The sequence below is a fragment of the Carcharhinus amblyrhynchos genome, chromosome 22 (genome assembly GCF_965287045.1).
Source record: "Carcharhinus amblyrhynchos chromosome 22, sCarAmb.v2.hapA, whole genome shotgun sequence".
Classification (NCBI taxonomy): Eukaryota; Metazoa; Chordata; class Chondrichthyes; order Carcharhiniformes; family Carcharhinidae; genus Carcharhinus; species Carcharhinus amblyrhynchos.
The window spans coordinates 37,473,011-37,495,738 of NC_137345.1; the positions used below are offsets into that span (position 1 = coordinate 37,473,011).

A 22,728-nucleotide genomic window follows, 5' to 3' on the forward strand; every position below is an offset into this window, starting at 1 on the left:
TGGTAGCAAGGGATGATATTGGAGCCAAGGAGCAGAAAGTGGAATCGTTGTGGGTGGAGATTAGGAACAGCAAAGGGAGGAAGACGCTGGTGGGTGTCGTCTGTAGGCCCCCGAATAATGATCTGGAGGTGAGGTGGGGCGGGCTGTTAACGCGCAAATAAGTGCGGTGTATAGGAAAGGAACGGCCTTAATTATGGGGGATTTCAATCTGCGTATTGATTGGTCGACCCATGTTGGATGCGGTGGGCTCGAGGAGGAGTTCTTGGAACGCTGCCGGGATAGTTTCCTTGAACAGTGTGTGTTGGAGCCGACGAGGGAGCGAGCTATCTTGGATCTGGTGCTATGAAATGAGGCGGGTAGAATTAGGGACCTTGCGGTGAAGGATCCTCTTGGGGAGAGTGATCATTGTATGGTGGAGTTTCTGGTGCAGATGGAGGACGACAAAGTGGGTTCCCGGACATGCGTCCTTTGTTTGAACAGAGGGGAGTACAGTAGGATGAGAGAAGAATTGGCGAATGTGGACTGGGGGAGCACGTTGGAAGGTAGGTCTGCTGAGGAGCAGTGGAGGATCTTTAAGGAGATCTTTCTTGGTGCTCAGCAGAAATTTATTCCGATGGTCAAAAAGGACCGTAGGAGGAGAGGTAATAAACCGTGGATAACGAAGGAGGTGAAGGAAAGTGTTAAATTAAAAGCGGAGGCGTTTAGAGTAGCTAAGAGTAGTGGGCGAGAGGAGGATTGGGAGAGGTTTAAATGTCAACAAAGATTGACAAAGAAATTGATAAAGAAGGGTAGGAGAAACTATGAAGCTGGCCTAGCGCTTAATATAAAAAAGGATAGCAAGAGTTTTTATTAATATATAAAAAGGAAGAGGCTGGCTAGGGTGAACGTTGGACCCTTAGAGGATGAGAAGGGGGACTTAGTGGTAGGGGATGGGGAAATGGCTGAGGTCTTGAATGACTTTTTTGTTTCTGTCTTCGCGGAGGAGGACGTGAATAATTTGCTGGGTGTTAGAGATGGAACAGTGGTAGGACTGGAGGGTCTCAATGACATTACTGTTACTAGAGAGGTGGTGCTCGACAGACTGAAGGGGCTGATTGTGGACAAGTCCCCAGGACCGGATGGAATGCATCCGAGGGCTCTGAAAGAAATGGCGGAGGTGATAGTGGATGCCTTGGTGGTTATTTTCCAGACGTCGCTGAATAATGGTAGGAAGGATTATTACTTACGTGGAGAAAAACTGCAGCAGGCGACGGTGCAGAGGCACCTCGGGGTCCTTGTGCATGAGTCACAAAAACCCAGCTTGCAGGTGGTCAGGAAGGCGAATGGGATGCTGGCCTTCATAGCGAGGGGGATTGAACATAAAAGTAGGGAGGTCTTGCTGCGGCTATATAGGGCATTGGTGAGGCCGCAGCTGGAGTACTGTGTGCAGTTTTTGGCGCCATACTTACGCAAGGCTTTTTTGGCCTTGGAGGGAGCGCAGAGGAGGTTTACTAGGCTGATGCCGGAGTTGAGGGGGTTGAGCTATGAGGAGAGGCTGCAGCTGGAGTACTGTGTGCAGTTTTGGGCGCCGCACCTGCGCAAGGATATTTTGGCCCTGGAGGGAGTGCAGAGGAGGTTTACTAGGCTGATACCGGAGTTGAGGGGATTGAGCTATGAGGAGAGGCTGAATAAACTAGGCTTGTACTCGTTAGAGTTTAGAAGAATGAGGGGAGATCTCATTGAGACGTATAAGATGATGAATGGGATGGATAGGATAGAGGTGGAGAGACTCTTCCCGCTCAAAAAAGACAGTAGGACTAGGGGGCACAGCCTCAAGATAAAGGGGAGGCGGTTTAGAACGGAGTTGAGGAGGAACTTCTTCACTCAAAGGGTGGTGAATCTCTGGAATTCTCTGCCCGTTGAAGTGGTGGAGGCTGCCTCGCTAAATATTTTTAAGAAGCGGGTTGATGGGTTTTTGATAAGAGAGGGGATTAAGGGTTATGGGGAGAGGGCGGGAAAGTGGAACTGAGCCACAACAGATCAGCCATGATCTTATTGAATGGCGGGGCAGGCTCGAAGGGCCAGATGGCCTACTCCTGCTCCTATTTCTTATGTTCTGCTTCATATGCCAAGATAGCCGGATCCCTCTGTACAAAGTTCTTGAATCTCCCTATTTGAATATACAACTTTTCTATTCTGTCATGGCAAACAGATTTTTTTCTCTTCAAGATATTGCCATTTTCTTAAAGTCATTGTGTCTACCTAGTGTTTCATTGCAGGCTCTATCTTCTTTGTAACATACCTTGGAGTATCAGTTTCACAGTGGTTAGTAGTTGGTTCACAGCACCAGGGACCCAGCTTCAATTCCTGGCTTGGGTTATTGTGTGGAGCTTGCACATTCTATGGCTGCATGGGTTCTCTCTGGGTGCTCATTTCCTCCCACATTCTGAAATGTGTTGATCCAAACAGGTGCCAAACTGTAGCAACTTCATTGTGTTAATGTACACCTTACTTGTGACTAATAAATAAACTGCCACAACAATGCAAGAACTAAACTCATCTCATGTTTTCCAAATTGGGTAATGGACTAATGTTATTACATGGGATGCATTGTCAGTTGTGTACATGATCATGACGGCATGGACACAGTGGATAAGGAGCAGCTTTCCCCTTATTTGAAGGGCCAGTTACAAGAGAACACAGGTTCAAGGTTGAGCAGGAGTGGCTATGTGAAGAAAAACTGTTTTTACTCAGAGGGGAATTCAGTGTCCAGGAGGGTAGTTGAGGCAGATTGCCTCACTATCATGAAAACTTATCTGGATGATCACTTGGCATAACATTCAAAGCTACAGGCATGGGATTAGATGGAAGTTCAGGTGTTTCTGTTGGTGCAAACTCTGAGCCAAAGGGCCTCTTCTGCACTGTACAATTCCTAATTATTCAAGATAGTGAGCCAGCTTCCTGAACTGCTACAGACTGTGTTGTCAAAACACCCAGCATTATGGAGTTTCAGAATTTTGACTGAGCGACTGAGGAATGGTGATATTGTTCCATGTCAGAATGGAGACACTTAAAGGATGAAGCTTACAGGTGCTCCCATGTAACTGATATCCTCATTTTTTAAATGCTCATGTGAGCTTGGCAAGTTGCTGCAGTACAGTTCGTAAGGATGCTTGCTCATGATTGCTAACTAATGCATTTCTGGAAATATGCAAAGATATTGGACAAGAACAAGATCAGCTGTGATGCTTCTTCACTCAAATAAGAGCAATTGGGGAGATATGCAAGAGTGAGCAGCATCAGTAAACAGGAAAGAGACTACAAGATGGGAAGAAATTCAGCTGTGTTACAGCAGCAACTCTAGATGTGTCTATAGTGTCAGACAATGCAAGGTTACAAAATACACTAGTAGTGAAATACAAAGCAAGATTATAAAACTTAAATTTATTGTCACAGCTTGAATTGGTTTGTAAACCATTTAAATAATGGCATTGTGACCCAGTTCAGTATTTAAATATTTCATGTAAGTAAATTTAATGGTACAGCTTTATAACTAAACATTAATCAATCAGAGGTATTTGTATTGTGACATTTATAGTAAAATAGAAAGGACCAGTTACATCCTATTGGTGACATCTCCAGTGCTATGAATTCCAGTCAACAATTCCATTTTTAACAGCATTCTAAGCTGTTGAGAATCCTGTCTAGATTTCAAGACCGATTTATTTAACCTGAGACATTTTCTTTTTGCTACTATCAGTAAGAATTAAATGCTTTGTAACAAATGGATCCACTAGTCAGCATCAGGTTTTGTAATGTGCCCTTTGTAAATATGTTAACTGGCCATCTTTGGTGTAACAGCCAGATCAAGTGCAAGGAACATGATTCTTCCTTCACATGGGTAGATCCAAATACAAAATAAACCAAATACCGAATTCTGTGGAGCTCATTAACTGAATAATTGGTTTTGCTTTTGCATAGCATTTTTAAAAAACATATGATGGAAACAGTTTTCCAGAAACTATTCCTTTAAGTAGATGTAAAACATCTTTGAAATTATGCCCCATTCTCCACCATGTTAAACTTTCAAGTCGTCAGATGTTCCTTTTCTGAAGCCATTTGGTGACCTTATCTGGAGCAACTAGTTTCAAGACCCCCCAAGCATCTCCAAAATAATTTTGCTTTTAAGAGTTCTCCAACCTTAAAATTAAGATTGGCTTTAAAAATGTGACCAAAGTATAAAAATTTTTCTTTCTTAAAAAAGTGTGTAATTTCTGTTCCAACTCTCCACAAACCTAAGAAAAAAATGACTATGGAGCTGGTGAGGGAAATACAGATTTGGCCCCTTTAGTTCAAGCATTCTTTTCCAACACTTCAATACCACCTTTCTAAAATCAACTACCTCACATCATTCAGTAACTAAGAGGTTGATGACCAATATTCTTGATCCTCCAAACAGTATCCCACATTCACACTCTCCTGGAATCTGAATGGAGGTAGAACGAGCAAACTCTCCAGTAACTGCAGCAATGTCTTGGTTCCTTGTTTGGGATTTTCCAGCATAGTCTAATCTAATCAGTCCTTCAGGAATGGATACCATTAGTATACTTCAAAATGTGAAAATCCCAAGACAAATTCTCCAACTCCTACAAAGTAAATCATTTGTGCGATGCCAAAGAGTGGTGCAATGACTAGCGCTCGACAGCCAGATCCCTTCAAGAATGCAGAAGGTCCCTCATTCACCCAGATTTTCCTGCAGGGAGAGAAAATTGAGTTAATTTCCAAGAGTCATTATAAAATCCTGCATAGATTCAAGTGGAAATGCTATTTTAATAGTGTTTGAAGAGTGTTCGAACCAATGTTGGAATATATTTCTAGCTCCAGAAAGTTACCCTACAAACCCCAGCTGGTATAACACACGGAGGTTTTAGGTCAGGTATAGCAGTGATTTGAGCTTGTAATCAAATATTCTGCCAATTGACTTCAGGTTTCACGTCATTTGAACTTAGCCAGATTGAATACACTTGCATCACCATCAAGGTGTGCATCCATTTGAGGTGATCCATTCGATAGAGCCAGAGGTTTACAGCATGGAAAGAGGCCCTTCAGCCCAACTTGTCCATGCTGCCTTTTTTTAAAAAAGGCCTTAAGTTAATCCCCATTGCCTGCATTTGGCCCATATTCCTCAATACCCATTGTACCCATGTAACTATCTTAATGCTTTTTAAAAGATAAAATTGTACCTGCCTCTACTACAACCTCTTGTTCCAGACACTCACCACTCTGAAAAAATTGCCCATCTGGACCCTTCTGTATCTCTCCCCTCAAACCCATGCCCTCTAATTTTAAACTCCCCTTGTCTATGCTCCTCATTATTTTATAGACCTCTAAGGTCACCCCTCAGTCTGCTACATTCCAGAGAAAAGAGTCCCAGTTTATTCAGCCTCTCCTTATAACTCAATCATCAAGTCCCAGTAGCACCCTAGTAAATATTTTCTTTCTAGTTTAATAACATCCTTTCTATAATAAGGTGACCAGAATTGCACACAGTATTCCAAGTGTGGCCTTACCAATGTCTTGCACAACTTCAAGATGTCCAACTCCTATATTCAACGTTCTGACCAATAAAACCAAGCATCCCAAATGCCTTCTTCACCACTGTCCACCTGTGACTCCACTTTCAAGGGGCTATGAACATGTACCCCTAGATCTCTGTTCTGTAACTCTTCCCAATGCCCTACCATTAACTGAGTAAGTCCTGCACTGGTTCAATCTACCAAAATGCATCACCTTACATTTGTCTAAACTAAATTCCATTTACCATTTGTCAGCCCACTGGCCCAACTGATCAAGATCCTGTTGCAGTTGGAGATAACTTTCTTCACTGTCAACTATGTGACCAATATTGGTATTATCTGCAAGCTTACTAACCATATCCCCTCATTTAAGTCATTAATAAAATGACAAATAACAGTGGGCCCAGCATCGATCCCTGAGGCAAACCACTGGTCACAGGCCTCCAGTTTGAAAAACCACCCTCTGCCTTCTGTCAAGAAGCCAATTTTGTATCCATTTAGATACCTCATCCTGGGTCCCATGAGATTTAACTTTATGCAACAACTTACCATGTGGTATCTTGTCAAAGGCCTTGCTAAAAATCCATGTAGAAAACATCAACTGCACTGCCCTCATCTACCTTCTTGGTTACCCCTTCAAAAAACTCAATTAAATTTGAGACATGATTTTCCACTCAAAGCCATGCTGACTGTCCCTAATCAGTCCCTGCATCTCTAAATGCCTGTAAGATCCTGTCTCTCAAAATACCTTCCAACAATTTACCCCCCACTGGCCTGTAGTTCCCAGGCTTTTCCCTGCAGCCCTTTTTAAACAAAGGCACATTTGCCACTCTCCAATCCTCAGGCACCTCACCTATGACTATCAATGATTCAAATATCTCAGCTAGGGGACCCACAATTTCCTCCCTAGCGTCCCACAACATCCTGGGGTATATTTCATCAGGTCCTGGGGATTTATCTATCTTGATGCGCTTTAGGACTTCCAGCATTCCTTCTCTGCAAGATGTACGTTTCAATTTGACATGCACCCATTTGACATTTTACCAGCAGCTCAGGACATGTTTCCACTACAGCTCTCCATCAGAAAAAATCTTTTCCTACTTTATCATGTCATAGGTTAACAGCACAAAGATGGAAAGGCTTTGCCTGATCTAGTTTTATGCTTATCCAATACCCAATGGACTTTAAAAACCACTCTTCCACAAACTGCTCATTTGATTTTGCTCACCTTGCACAGTCCACAATTCCACTATAAGTTTCTTCATTTGCTCCTCTATGTAGTGACTGAAATCGGGTTTTGATCACTAAAATATAAAAACAGGTCAATTTACTATCAAATAGTCTGTTCCTGCATTTTCACAAGTGCAAAATAAAGTTCTTGGTCACTTTAGGTATATTTAATGAAGCAATTGGATCTCTTATGCCACATGAGAAACATACTGGTAGCACAATGCTGTCCTTTGTCTCAACCCTACATTAACTTTGTCTAACCATCAACTGAACTAAGCTGATTCCAGGAAGAGGTGCCATTTATGTAACACAGGAAACACTGTGCTCTTATTGGTAAGAGCTGTACTGCTTTAACCATTTAATTGCTAACTGGACCACAACTTAATTACAAACAGTGAATCCTGAATACAGCAGTGAATAAACAAATTCATTTCAAACTCAAGCAGGTCAACTCCTGCGATTTATGAGCCCTCTATTATGTTTGTGCATCCTATTTTGATTCTGTCCCAATTTGATCCTGACACAAATCACTACTGTAAATTGAAATTTAGTTGGCCTTGTTAAAGCTTGTCCAAAGTTAAGATTAACAGATTTGTTCTAGTCTTATACTTTTGAAATGTGCTTCATTGAATTGTAAATTGTAGTGTGATGATATTGTGCTATTAATATTGGATGTTGCCTGTTGGGGGGCCTACTTTAAGTTCCAGTGTTTGGTTAGCCAGTTTGTCTGGCAGGAATACAGGTACTGGAAAACAGGATAATTACTCATTTTGCAGAATGTGCTTTTGTTTACCAAGAGAATCTGAGGTGTTTTCTTGATTCAAGTAATGGAAAAAGTTAGTGACACGAGGTAATATTGTCATGTGATATTAAACACGCAGAAAAAGTTACCCAAAAATTCAGTCGTTGGAGAGGGTTGTTTAAAGTTAGAAGTTACAAGTAGGCCCCTTTCTTTCTACACAATCTTTCTGGAAGCTCCAAGCTTCCCTTAACCTTAAAGATTAAGTATGCTTGGATTTGTTATTTTTAAAGCAGGATTTAAGCATTGAGAAATACTGCTTAAGATAGCAGTTAAAAATAGTTCCTTTCATTTTTAAGGATCATTCAATGGTTATTCCATTACAGTCATAGTGTGTTATGAAAAAAGCTTTTGTTAAAAAGATGGTCAATTTGTCAATATAATTACTTCTGGAGTACAATGAGTGGTTAGCACGGATGCCTCAGCACCAGGCATCCAAGTTCAATTCCAGCTTCAATGCTCGTGTGGGGACTTTGCACACTGAGGGATTCCCACAGGCATTCCAGTGCCCCCTGCCCCCCAAAACCATTGGTTACTTTTGACCCATTGAGAGAAAATCTTTCAAGTCTAACACAGTATGCTTACCATCACATGGGTTAACAGCTACAGCAGCAACAGAACCAGCAATACATCCTGATAAAAATGAATGGAGGAAAGAAGCTTTGCCATCCAACGAATTTTGTCCAAGTTTGTTCAGATTGGCAAATAATGGGAAGTAGATGATAGAGAAAGGAACATCCCTGTTTATTGAAAGGAATATAATCAGTACAGAACATATTTTTGTACAATCATAATTGGCAAGGCTACATATTGCTGTTAATTTATACAGTGATTGTATTACATAGCAAGGTTACATTAAGCATCCTAACCATTCAGTAGCTCAGTGAAGGACATTGGTAAGAATCCATTATGGATTCAGATACCTTGCAACTACATTCAGTATTGTCCAACTGATCACATTAGCAGAGGGGCAAGTCACATGCTGTACATGCAAAATATTTTGGCTATCGCCACCTGAGAAATGCCCACCTGGTGTATATATATATCTTGCATTTCTAATTTGAGCATATTTTGAACTGCGTAATGTTAAATGTATTGCTGGGATTAACAGAAGCTAACAATTGATATTATGGATGCCTTGGCACAAAATATGTCACGATTTTATTTCCAACAGAATACTGGTAAATATAAAATAACCTATTGACATTACAATAAAGCTACTGTACCTCAGTATAGTGGCTCCCAATCCTTTATACAGTCCCCGGAATCCTTGGGAGCAGAACAGATCTTTGGCAATCTGTGTAGCAGACATTGGCCTGGTAACAGCAGCAGGGCCAACATTGTATGCCCGACTCAGAACTGGGTTAGTGGCTACAACTTTAGTGGATGAACTTGAGGGCAATTTCAATCTCTGCTGGGCTGCTGTATCAAAGAAAATAAATTTAGTATCCTTGCTAATATGTAACATAATCCTCGCCAAATGAAGTTGTTACTTAATTCGAGTAAATTGACTAGTTACCTAATCTGCCAGCATCCTGGAGCTGGATTTTCAACATCTCCATAGGAGTAGTGACAACAACTTGACAGAGTCCTGCCCCACAACCTGCCAGCATCTCTTTGAACACATTTAAGCCCTTACTGAAAAGCAAAAGAAAATATTCAAATGCCTGTGGAAATCAACATGCTGCATGTTATATTAACCACAATACAACATAGATACCAAGCAGCATTTAAACCTGAGTGATTTTGAACATAATACAATAAGGGATTTTTATTAAAAGCTTTCCAGCTTGAATATCTTGGATTAGGAATGTCAAAATTAAATTTTACATAGTACTGTACACAATCAAAGTGGACCAATATTCCCCTGCTTCATTTTATTACACAAGTTGACTGTGTAGCAACATTAAAGAAACTAGTGACTGCCATTTCCATTAATGCAATGATCTGATGAACTCCCAATTTATTTATACTAAAACAAAACCAAACATACCCATTTTTTGACAAATACTGACGGAAAAAGTCATTTGCAGCAAGTTTAATGGCCTTCTCAGGTGTTACCAATGTTAGGTTCACAGCCGCACCTATGAGACAGAAAACGGAGACTATTGAGTCTTACTCCCCATGGATTTCATGTAGTCATCATTTACATTCAGCACAATTAGATACAATGATTCATATATTCAATACTCTGTCTCCCTGGTTTTAACACAACACTGAGCTTATGCAGCTTTAAGAATTAATCTCTGAGCAGCTGTATGACAAAGTCAAGTGACAGAGCACTTGATGTAAACTGGAATGGTTCAACAGAAGGAAGAGGAATCTTCCACACCAAATATAGGATCTTAATTTCTGGTTAAATTGGTCTATTAATAATGAGATAGCAACAGCCTGAAGACTTGAAAGCAAGAATTTACTTTTCCATTTTGTTGAATACTTGGGATGCCACCCTGAACAAGCTTCAGCAATTCAGAAGACCTGGTTTAACAATGTGTTCCCCATCAGTTTTCTCAGGGTGGAATTATACCCTCCAGTGGTTGGGAGTGAATCCACCATCATGTGGAGTGATAAGCCACAAACTGAAAGCTTACAACTCACTGATTTGTGTGACCACAGCTGGACACAAGTGTGGATAAGTAACCAAAGGTTCATTATCATAATTAATTAAATCTCTGGACATCATACAATAGGATCAGACTCAAGCAGGACAGTCCTAGATTAAACAGCTTTCCAATGTCATCCAAGCTCAAGAATTGAGACTTGACCAAGAGACCAGAAAAGTGGAGTGATGGAATTGATCAAATCTCAATTCAAAGTTTGGGAACTGTGCAATGTTAAGCACAGCTAGATGGGCTGAAATCTGGAGGGTTAGGCATCTAGCAGAGCATATAATCTTAGGTACTGCCTTTAAAATGCTGCAAAAGCTTCAATGTTGGCTAATCCAGGTTTAAAAGGGGATTAAAGTAGAATGTCTGAAATGCAATGTATAAATTACAGTATTCCAGTTACACAAATACATTTCTAGAGAAAGAGAATAGAAGATAGGTCAGAAGGGACATGAATAGCTATACTTAAGCAGTTTTGATATTGCATGCAGACTAAAACTTTTGCATCACTGAGCAAGATAGGCAGCGCCAACAGACTGGAATACAAAGGTACAGAACAAAGACTCCATGAAATCAAAGTATTGGTTTGTTTGATGAAGATCACATTAAACTCCAACTTCTAATGAAGAATCTGTAATTTTGATAAGTGATGGAAGTGACTATTGACAACACTTCTATATCGCAAAAAACATCAAGACCAACCGCTGAAATTGTGCAGCCTGGGAAAATAGAGCCAAATTCTTAAACAAACTGCACATTTCACTGGTGAAAAGTTAATGTCACATTATTCTGGGCAATGCAGTTTTGCAGCTTCCAGGTTAATGGCATGGGAGCACAGTGGTTAACACTTGCCTCAGAACACCAGGGACCTAGATTCAAATACAACCTCGGGTCACTGCGAAGTTTGCACATTGTCCCATGTCCACATGGGTTTCCTCCCACAGTCCAAAGCTGTGCGAGTTAGGTGGATCGACCATGCTAAATTGACCCTTGTATCGGGGGATTAATAGGGTAAATGTGTGGGGTTACAGGGGCTTGTGGTCAGTGCAGACGCAATGGGTCAAATAGCCTCCTCCTGCATAGGTGGGATTCTATGCTTCTAATCTATGAAGATATCAAACACGTGCAAATCATCAGGCTCAAGCCCAAGTATGGTTTATGCCAAGTTAGCATACTTCAGCCAAGTTTGTGGCATTGACATGTTTGCCTTCAATGCATCTGGGCTAAGGAGAACCCAATTTTCTGTACATTACTTAATGTACATCGTTCTGTACATCAAGGGAAAGATTTAGGCTCAGCTATGATCCCAATTATAGTTAAATAACCAGATATTAATTTGCTACCTTTAGCATTTAATTTCCAGATAAACTGCTTAGCACAAACAGCATTCAAGATAGTAAAATGACAGGGTGCCTAATGACTCAATTACCAGTTTGTCAACTACACTCTACAGCAGAGCAAATGCTACCCATTGGGACAAATGAGACAATCACTAAAAACATTCCACCCCAATGTAAAGTCACCAAAATTAATAGGTTAAGATTTCAGAGTTTCTTTGTAAACTGAACTAAGGAGGGAAGATCAGTAGAGATGCTGCAGACAGTTTTAAGAATGAAGAAATAAGAGCAGAGGGGAAAAGGGATGAGGATATTCTTAGGAGTGAGCAAGGTGGAATCTTTGCTGAAAGATTTTACAAATATGCAGAAAATAGAATTAAATGGATCCTAATTACAATAGTAAGTGGTACTGTAAACCATTTAATGATTTGATCCATCTTGGCGTCGCCAGATCGGCTAGCCCTCAATATCCTTGGCGACCGCCTGTAACATGAAAAACACAGATACAAGCAACAGCATTTCCTCCAAGTTATTTAAGCAGTGGACACTTGGCATTAACATCTCCTTGTCTGCATTTACATATTTACAGGGCACTGCTTACATGAGTTCCTAAACTTAAAGCATCTCATTAATAGGCATGTCTTCAGAAGAGTTCACATTCTTGGTCACAGATGTCACTTTGGTATTTAACATTAGCTGATTAATCAGAAAGCATACTGGCAGATTTTCCCCCAAGGCTAAGCAAAGTAGAGCATAGGCTAGGCTTAATTTCTTCAAATCATGTGTTCTTTTCATTCATATCTACCCTCTCAAAGGACAGGCTTTTATCTAAAATCCATTAGGTTGTGCTAACTTCAATAATTTGCAAGATTTTGAGTCCCCTCTGGTGCTATACCCCAATAGTCATGACAATTAAGTTGCAAGAGCAAATGCTGGCAAGCTACATGACCACAAAAGACAATGTAACCAAGCTAAACACTTGCACCAGGGTTCTTGCATAGCATCCAGGAAAGAACTGGGCTTACCCTTGCTCTTGACTGAGGTTCAGGTACATGTAACTGACCTAGACTATTTTAACCTTGTGTTGCCAGCAGCCAGTCCTATGTTATTCCAATCTGCTTGGAAAAGCTAACAATAGTGCTACTTAGTTTAATATTGTCAGGTATATTATAGATCAGCTAGATAGTCAGTGTCTTTTCCCAAAAGGTAGGGAAGTCTAAAACTAGAGGGCATAGGTTTAAGGTGAGAGAGGAGATACAACAGGGTCCAGAGGGGCAATTTTTCTACAGAGGGTGGTGTGTGTTTCTGGAACAAGCTGCCAGACATAGCAGTAGAGACTGGTATAAGTTTGACTTTTAAAAAGCATTTAGGCAGTTACGTGATTAAGATGGCTTTCAAGGGATATGGGCCAAATGTGGAAAATTGGGATTAGTTTAGTCATTAAAAAAGGAGGCATGGACAAGTTGGGCTGAAAGGCCTGTTTCCATGCTGTAAACCTCTATTCAACTCATTTCCCCTTAATTATTTTGCTTACATTTAATACTGTCAAAATAAAAAGAGCCCAGATGGCAGAGTCAAATTCATAGGCTGCTTTCTCCCCTTGCCAATCATCGTCTAAATACAATCATTTTAGAGATCTGACACAAGAAGCTCAAGACAATTACTACAAGTTACTTTGATGTACCACCAGTTTAGGTTTTATACGACTAGTGTAATTCAGTATTTGTGTTGTACTATGAAGTCCCACCAGTTTAATATTAACAATGGTTATTTTGTAGCAGCATATAGTTGCATCTACTACAATTCACCTGAAGAACATGGTCTCCTGAAAACATGCCCAATTACTGCAGCTTTAAACACTTAACTCCATACATGTGCCTACATGACCTACACAGTAGTGCTGAATGGCCTGACGCTACACCACTGAGCCAGGTCTCATTTAAAAAATGCTCAGGAGTTCATTAAATCTTCAATATATTGTTTAGATATATAATTCTGAACACTGTTTGCAACTAGTGATTTGAGAGATTGAGGCCTCCAATTCATGTCATGTTATCTATCTAAACAATTGCACTCAGCACCCCAAGAGGCCCAAGAGCCCTCGCTCTAGATGCCACCTGGTGATGTCTGCTGGATGTGCAAATGAGTCTAGGAAAGGAAGGAGTGAGTTCAGCTCATACATGAACGGCAACTGCAGAAGGGTGCCACAGGATTCATAGCAGCATTGCTGTTGAACCCCATTATAATTAAAACAAGAGGAAAGATGGTGAGAAACTGACAGGACTTTACACCTTTAATCTGAATGGTGACAGCTAATGCTATTATATTCAAAAGACATTCAATTTCAGGACAGTCTAAACCGAAAGGCTGTTTACAAACTAAATACACTGAGAATGGTACTCAAAAATACTATCTACACATGTTGGAGTAAGTCACTGGCAAGATTGAGCTCTACAAAAATTCAGGCATCATTGCACATTCTAATGCTGAGAAACAGAAAGTGGAAACAATCCTTACCTCTGTACATTCCAAAATATCCTTCAGATCTCACAGTCTTAATCAGACAGTCCATCCTTGAGACATGAGAAAAAGTAATTATAAAGGAGCAAGAAGAGAACTCATCAACACAGCTACTAAAGAAATAAAGGATGGAACAGCAGTTGAAACTAACACTGCCTTCCCAGGCTTTTTAAAATCAGATTTCTAAATCGCAGTAAAGCTCAAGTTAACAGCTACTGTATTGCACTGTATTATTTAATAAAAACATGGCAGCAGACTATATACAGACTAGTTTGACTTTCAAACCTCCACTCAACAGATGAAGGAGTTGCTCTCCCCAAGAAACCAATAACTGCCAACATCAATTTAGAACTTCTGGCTAGTCTAAAATCTAGTACAAAACATTCCAGTCACAGCACAATAATGCACCGAGATAAGTTTGAAAGATGAAATGTTAGCTGAACCCAAATAGCAAATACACGTCAGATTTGGTGTAAAATGCATTCATGCCCTCACTTGAAATCAACAATTTAATACTAAAGCAACTCACATGCTGGTGTAGGTACGCTGCCCAGTCCTTTGGTTCTGCAGCCTGGTCTTGGCCAGGTCTATCGGAAAAACACAAGTGACTCCAATCAATCCAGCAGCTCCACCATTGATGAGTTTAGCAGGGAGGCTGTGTATTGAACAAAAGGATGCAAACAGTTAGTTGCAAGTTATATATTAAATGTCCAACAGAACTTTTCTGAACCTTGTTTGAACAGGGCAGCTTAAGAGGCAAATGTGCCACAATATGGTACTAAGACAGACAGAGCACAGTCAAGTTTTATTATTGTGTCATGCTTAGATGGAGACATGTAGGAACCCCATGTAGTTTTGAGCATCTTGGGCTAGAAGGACAACTCCAACCAAGTTTGCTGCTCCAATCATTTACCATGATCCTCACTGAAAATGTAGGCTCATGAGTTCAGATTCAGCTGCAATTTAAAAAAGAGACCCAATAAAACTTGTTGACCACTTTTAAGGAATATTGCAAGCTACCATTATTGGTAGAATTATTGCCTAGCTGTCAGCACCAATTCAGTGAGTGTGCTGGAGTTTCATATTCCCAATATTTCTGTAAAAATGCTGAAGACGTTATCCATTGAAATGTTAACTGTTTCTCTCCACAGATGCTGCCAGACTTGTTGAATTTATCCAAATATCAATAACTGACTCATAACTGAAGTTCCACAATTTTGAATTGTACTTCATTCAAAATAAAAGCCACTTGCAGCATTACAAAAACATGAACAGAACTGAAGGACACACTTTAACCACTGGGGCAGAGGTAGAAAGGTACAAAGAATATTAGAAATTGAGTGAACTATAAGCCTTTAGCTTGTGAAAAACAAAAAATGCCTACCTGATTTGGTTGCTGGACATATTTGCAAATTCTTCAAAGTATGCAGAAACAAGATGGTTATAAGTTCACACAGCACAGCTGAACAGTTACCGAGGAAGTGCAGCTTAGATCCTGTAGAACAAATGTTGTATTTCAGCTCACTTCAACAGTCACATTAATACACCCAAGAACCTCGAGCAGAATAATCTAGCATACTTGAATGCAATCAAGTCTCAGCTTAATATTCACAGGCACTGTGCCTCAGTAATAAACCTATTACAGAAAGTATGAATCCTGACTTCATTCTACTCCAGCAGGACTCAATGGACAAGTACTCCTCAGTCAGGGAATCAGCTAGCTCAGTTGGTTTAATGGCTGGCTCGTAATGAGCAATGCCAATAGTGCAGGTTCAATTCCTGTACCCACTGAGGTTACTCATGAAGGCCCCAACTTCTTAACCTTGTTTTGTGCCCAATGATCCTCAGGTTAAATCACTACCCGTCAGCTCTCCCTGAAAGGGGGAACAGCCAACGGTCATCTGGTACCATGAAGACTTTGCCATTATTCCTCAGCAGGTACATCTTAGTCGATTTATTTTTTTTCAACCTTCCACCTGAGGCATCTTATCACTTCAGTTGAAGGACTTGACTGACCAGAGACCAGGATTCAAATTTTTGGCTCTGGTTAATATCAATACAGATACCAGTGAAATCTTAAATAGGCTTATAGGATCTGAAGAAACTTCATTTCTTCAGATTTATGGACACTGGAATCAATTTATTTACATTAGATTTACCTTCTACAATGACACACACACACCTTTCACTACTCAAACCACTCCAAGATGATTCATTTAATCTGATCCTTGCTAGGTTACTGATCATTCAACAAAATAATCAACTCTGCAGAAACTCCCCACACAAGAAAATCTTATTATCTGGCCTTGGTTACAACTCGCAAGCTCTGACAAAACATGTTATTGTATCCTTGCAGATACAACTGTGCCATTATATGGAATGGGCATCACATGGCAGGTTAAATTAACAGAAAAATGAGACAATCCATTTTGATTGAAGATATGGAAACAACTTACCATGATACAATTTTTTACAGAAAGGGGTACGGGAGAGAGTGTCTGGAGGTGTTTGTGCACACATCATTGTAAGTAACAGGAGGTTAACAGCACAGTTAAAGCATTGGGACGTGATTCATAAATTTAGAATACAAAGAAGCCTGGAATAAAACAAATTCTGCAGCATCTGAATTATTGACCTAATTCTGGGCACCACACTAGGAAAGAAAGCTTTGAAGAGGGAACAGATTGCTGGAGTTTGAGTTAGCTCTATCTTTCCCTCCACAGATGCTGCCAGACCTGCTGAGTATTGTCAGCACTTCGTTTTAATTTCAAATTTCTACCATTTGGAGTGGTTTTCCTTTTATCTTTGAAAGGGAACTGGACATGGGAAAGCACAGTAGTGGGAATGACTGAAATGCCCTTTGAAAGAGCTAGGATAAACTCAATGAGCTTGACCACTATCCTTTAACTGTACTAGAGGGAAATTCCATTCTGTCGTAATATGAACAGTGCAGATAGAGTTTCAATTTAAATCAACTACTTCATCTACCAAACCAATAATATCACAACAGTGGTGAGGATGTGACATCACAGAAAGTTCCACGTACTCAACACGATGCTGTTCATTTTCCCAGCCATGGTCTAAAGCTTGTAAACTATTATTACTCGTGAGCTAATTTCAGTAGCACAAGATAACACTCAGTGGATAGCTATCAGTGGACATGATTATAGTGTCGTGGAAGATTACAAGTAGTCAAACCAGACAAAATAAAAATCAATAAGCAGTTGTAGGGAGGGGAGATCTAAAGAAAATAATCTTGTTCCATGCGGCTCAATCCTACAGTCAGCATGCTATTAAGTTGCAAATACTTTGCAATGTGATCTGTACCTTCAGATCACATAACTGGAATATATCTAAAGGGTTATGAATCTAGGGTTCGTGAGGTTTATCTAACACTGGGCTCAAATTCTGCACAACCTCATGATCACAATGTGCCAGGGAGACAGTCTGATTCAACTCTGTAGTCATGTGAAAGAATTTGAATTAACAAATTGCACACGTAGATACTTCAAGTCACACAGCATCTGGCAAAATGTAGCTTTTAACCAAAAGAGCAATGAAGTGGCCAGCAACTTTCCCAGACCAAACATTTAGAAAGGATTTTCGTAGAACACTGATCAGAGAATTCATTTCTCAATTTCACTTTGTTAGCAGTGACAGAAACAAATTCTGCTGGTCTTTCAAAAGCTACACAGAACCACATCACAGAAGTAGCTAATAACATTACCAACATTCTCAGCACAGCCACAGAAACATTTCAACGCACACCTCCAGTATATTTTTAAAAGCCACAAAAACATCTAACCTCACTTTCCAAAAATCACCAGATTACTCGTGGGTTCCAAGAAACAACTGCCAGCTCATTACGCTGCACTGTGTTTTGTAAAGATAATTTTCAACAAAAATTCCACCCATTATATTTGCTGCAAAAAGCCAATATCTACTTCAAAAAGCACTTTTAGTGGAGGGCAGTGTGGACAATTCTGCATTTCAGCAAGTACTTAACATTAGTATCTCCTACTGTTAAAAGGATTGTGTATGCACTCCCAAATCATTACACAGCATGGGAAAAAATACAAATCCCAAAAGAAACTCATTACTACAGCGTAAATTTGTGATTTTTTTGCTTGACGATTACTTAACTGGGCACAGTAATATTGAAAGTAAATTGCTAAAAGCAAATACCGGCACTGCTCAGAACCAAGTTATTAGCTCGGAAATTGCTGTTCGTAACTGCTTTAGTCACTAACGTAAAACATGAGACGAGACCACCATCATTCAAACAAAAACCTTTCATTGTTTAAGAGATGCACCAAAATGTTGGCCTAGACAATGTATGCACTTCCCAACATGTGCAATAGTATTCCTTAAGCAAAATACAACTCACGATCAAAGTTGAACCACGAAGTATTACGGTTAGATATTAATTTCCCTGCCTGAAGTTAGTCAATCTCATCCCTGAAGCAGAGTCTGGGACACCATTTTTACACGAAGATACACGACCGGATCAATTTGATTGGTATATCATTAATGTCTACTAGAAAAAGGGACCAACCAAGGAGGAATAATAATCAGGAAGGGATCAATCCCACTAGGAAAGGATGGAAAAAAAAAATCACCAAAAGACTCTCAGGTTATAGGTTAATCCAAAGGCACAGGACAAAACTTTGCACATTCGTCATTGAGCAACCAATCGGCTCATTTTAGACAAGGGTTTGTAAATTGCAAAAGATTCCCAAATTAATCATGTGGTTAAGAGTCAGAAAATATCCCTCACTTAAAAAGCATGCAATCTGGTGATTCAACTTCGAGCACTTCCTCATATGGAAATTTTAGGCTGAAACCCAGAAGGAAATATCATAGTTCAAGCCATTCGTTCCTGAATTCTGCTCTCACTTCCCCAGTGTTAAATAAGGTAACACAGCTACATACATCCGTAGTGAAGGGCCAGTAGGTAACTAAAACGACAAATAAAACTTGAACAGAACCACCATGATTTAAGACAACTGGGGATACACTCAAAGTGACACTCATAGCTGGATAGTAACAGCTTCCCCACCCAGCTGCCTACCCCGCCCCCGGCTCCGCCGCCTACATTCCCCAGTATAACTCCCCCCTCCCCCTACTTCCTCCCACCAAACCCCTTCCCCTCCTCCAAACCACTGCCTCCCGATTGCCGGGCCGGCTCCCTCCGCTGATTCCCCGGCTTGCCGCCCGCCCGGGCTTGGTACCGGAGCAGCGCTCACCTTCGCACAGTGTTGCGGGGCTGGTGTTGACGGTGTGGGCTGTGTTGCTGGGTGCCGGTCTCGGTAGCAGTTGCGCTGTGCTGTGTGGACAAGGGCTGGGTACCGGTTGGGCGGGAGGCTCGCGTCAAAAGGGCAGTGGTGCCGCTCGCGCGGTTATCAGGAGCCGCGATACGGAGCCGCCCCTCCCACCCACTGGCCAATCCACTCAAAGAGCTCTGAGTCCGTGCTATCCCATTGGTCGGCAGCGCCAGGGGGCTCGGTTTCCTCCCGGCCTCTGGCCAATCCATTGGCCGGCGGCATCAAGGGGGCGTGGTTTCTTCCCGACCACTGACCAATCCGGCCAGGAGATGCTGGCCCGTACAATGCCATTGGCAGCCGCCCAGCTCCATTGTGACCCATTCAAACTGGCGGTCAACCGTTGGAGAGCTGACCAATCAAACAGCAGCAACTCTGAACCAATCAGACCCCGCCAAGTCTGCATGATCGCCACGTGATCAAAATGGCGGGGTGTGATAGTGAGAGTTTGTGCTGTGCATGAGCTCCCTCCTCTGATGCTGTAATTGCTGGAAATACTCAGCAGGTGTGGCAGCGTCTGAGTTAATGTTTTTAGCCCCATATGGATCTGGAGAGAGGAAGGGATGTACAGACTAAAGATTAGCACTATCTGAAACCAAAGCAGCAGAAAAGATTCCTAGTTATTTTGGACGGCTAGGCTCAAGGGTAACTTTGGACTTCACTGCAACCCCAGTGAGGTTGCAATGATATAAGAGGCGAATGATGCATTTTGACTTTGTTCTTAAAATATGAAAGATAATGTGAAATTGCTGATGGAAAGAGGGGATAGAACACTGCCAGTAGATGACCAGCTACTTTTGTAGCATGGGATCACTAGAGTGCAGAAGGAAGCCGTTTGGCCCACTGTCTGAAAGAACATCTTACCCGCCCCCACTCGTCCCTGCCTGCCCCCTGTTTATAACCCTGCTCATTTGTTATGACTAAACTACACATGTTTGGACATCAAGGGGCAATTTAGCATAGCCAATCCACCAAACCTGCACATCTTTGGGCTGTGGGGGAAAGTAGCCTGAGGAAACTGGCATGTACACTGGGAGAATGTACAGACTCTATGCAGATAGTCACTCAGGCTGGAATTGAACCTGGAATTGATGTGAGGCAGCAATACTCGCTGCTGCCCACCACTGATCTTTATCTTAGTCTGAGTTTGGCTGACAGTTATATTTATCGTGTTTGTACAGAGCTCCGCTGATGAAACCAGCCCACCAAGATGCTAAGAAATTCATAACTAAAGTTAGTACAAAAGGTGGCAAGAAACGTAAAGTTGTGGAAGGAGAGGACCGAAAAACATGTAAACCCCCACCACCTCGCCACCCCGCCCCCCCCGTGATGGAGAAGATTAGCACAAGCACCGGCATATCACAAAAAAAAAGGACACATTATAGGAATTATACAGATCCTCATGTCATCTCAGGATCTCCCAAAGTGCTTTACAGCCAATGAAGTACTTTTGAAATCATTTTATTGATGTCAGAAATCTGGCAGTCAATTTGCACTCAGCAAGCTACGTGACAATGAGCAGGCAATCTATTTGATTGGCTAAGACACAAAGAGAACGCCTCTGCTCTTTGAAACGATGCTGTGGGTTTTTTTTTGTACCCACCTGCGAGTATGGACAGTGCCTTTGTTTGATGTCTCAAAAGGTAGCAGCTCCAACAATGCAGCATTCCCTTTGTACTTTATGTCAGTGGAGTGGGACTTGAACCAATGACCTTTCGTCTTAACAGGAGAGTGCTTAGTGATCCACAGTTGGACAACTTGAATTCCCCAGTGGACGATATTTCTGAATATGTTGCAGATGGAGATTCCTGACTGACCAATTGCAGTAAGTGTTCAACCAGCTGCTGTGGATTCAAGCTGTTGTGTGCCTGCTGCAGCTCAGTGACTATTTTCAGAGGAGGCAAGTTTCCCTTTGTCTCACAAGCCCCCCACTGTATCAGGTGCCTGGCAATACATTGGTAGAGCATTCAGAGCCACAGATTTGAGGTGTTCATTGCACCATCTGCAAATAAAACTTCAGGTTGCAAAAAATACTAATAACTGGCAGATACTAAAATAGAAGTTGGGAATAATGCTTCACCGTGTAGCAAATAATCACACTCCTAATTGTCAGCTGTTTGGGATCGTCAGCAAATGAATAAATTTGGAAGGGGGTGTTTTAAAGGTCATCTCATAGGGCAGAATTTTCCTGTCTCACCCACCATGGTAATCATAGTGAGCGGGACAGGAAATTCAACAGACCATTGACCTCGGGCATTTCCGGTCTTGGAGTGAGCGTGGCTGGAAAATCTTGGTAAGGAGTGTTACAACATCAGGTTAAAGATCAACAGGTTTATTTGGTAGCACAAGCCACAAGCTTTCAGAGTGCTGCCACTTCATCAAGTGAGTGGGAGTTCTCTTCACAAACAGGGCATATATAGATACAAACTCAATTTACAAAATAATGAGTGGAATGCGAGTCTTTACAGATAATCAAGTCTTAAAGGTACAGACAATGTGAGTGGAAAAAGGATTAAGTACAGGTTAAATAGATGTGTATTGTCTCCAGCCAGGACAGTTAGTGAGATTTTGCAAGCTCAAGCAAGTTGTGGTGGTTACAGTGTGACATGAACCCAAGATCCCTGTTGAGGCCGTCCTCGTGTGTGGAACTTGGCTATCAGTTTTTGCTCAGCAATTCTGTGTTGTCGTGAAGGCTGCCTTGGAGAACGCTCACCCAAAGACCAGAGGCTGAATGCCCGTTACTGTTGAAATGTTTCCCAACAGGAAGAAAACACTCCTTGCTGGTGATTGTCAAGCGGTGTTCATTCATCCGTTGTCATAGCACACGCATGGTCTCCACAATGTACCATGCTTCGGGACGTACTTTCCTGCAGCATATCAGGTAGACAACGTTGGCCGAGTTGCAAGAGTATGTACCGTGTACCTGATGGATGGTGTTCTCACGTGAGATGATGGCATCTGTGTCGATGATCTGGTACATCTTGCAGAGGTTGTTTTGGTAGGGTTGTGTGGTGTCGTGATCACTGTTCTCCTGAAGGCTGGATAGTTTGCTGCAGACAATGGTCTGTTTGAAGGCAAGAAGTGGAGGTGTGGGGATGGCCATGGCGAGGTGTTTGTCTTCGTCGATGACATGTTGAAGGCTCCGGAGAAGATGTCGTAGCCACGAACCCCCACAACTTGCTTGAGCTTGCAAAATGTCAGTAACTTTCCTGGCTGGAGACGATGTACATATCTTTAAACTTAGCTTAACTTTCTCTCCGCTCATGTTGTCTGTACTTTTAAGACTCGATTACCTGTAAAGACTCCATTCCATTCCAACCATTATCTCATAAATTGAGTTTGTGTCTATATATGTCCTGT

At 41.4% G+C, this 22,728-nt stretch overlaps 1 protein-coding gene across 3 annotated transcripts; it reads right to left on the minus strand.

The window, feature by feature from the left end:
• Positions 1–3,403: 3,403 nt before the first annotated feature.
• Positions 3,404–19,419, minus strand: slc25a55a (solute carrier family 25 member 55a). Of its 3 annotated transcripts, none has more exons than XM_080210148.1 (10): positions 19,294–19,419; positions 15,432–15,542; positions 14,577–14,702; positions 14,045–14,100; positions 9,578–9,668; positions 9,104–9,222; positions 8,811–9,003; positions 8,170–8,324; positions 6,784–6,859; positions 3,404–4,732 (listed from the first exon to the last, which is right to left on the minus strand). In XM_080210148.1, exons 2-10 carry the CDS (start codon positions 15,449–15,451, stop codon positions 4,579–4,581), a joined length of 990 nt encoding a protein of 329 aa, XP_080066274.1. In that variant the 5' UTR covers positions 15,452–15,542; positions 19,294–19,419; the 3' UTR covers positions 3,404–4,578. The 3 variants fall into 3 exon arrangements, with proteins under 3 accessions (XP_080066274.1, XP_080066273.1, XP_080066275.1); XM_080210147.1 differs by having other exon boundaries at positions 8,811–9,006; XM_080210149.1 differs by lacking the exons at positions 15,432–15,542; positions 19,294–19,419 and adding an exon at positions 11,923–12,010 and having other exon boundaries at positions 8,811–9,006; positions 14,577–14,619.
• Positions 19,420–22,728: the final 3,309 nt, after the last annotated feature.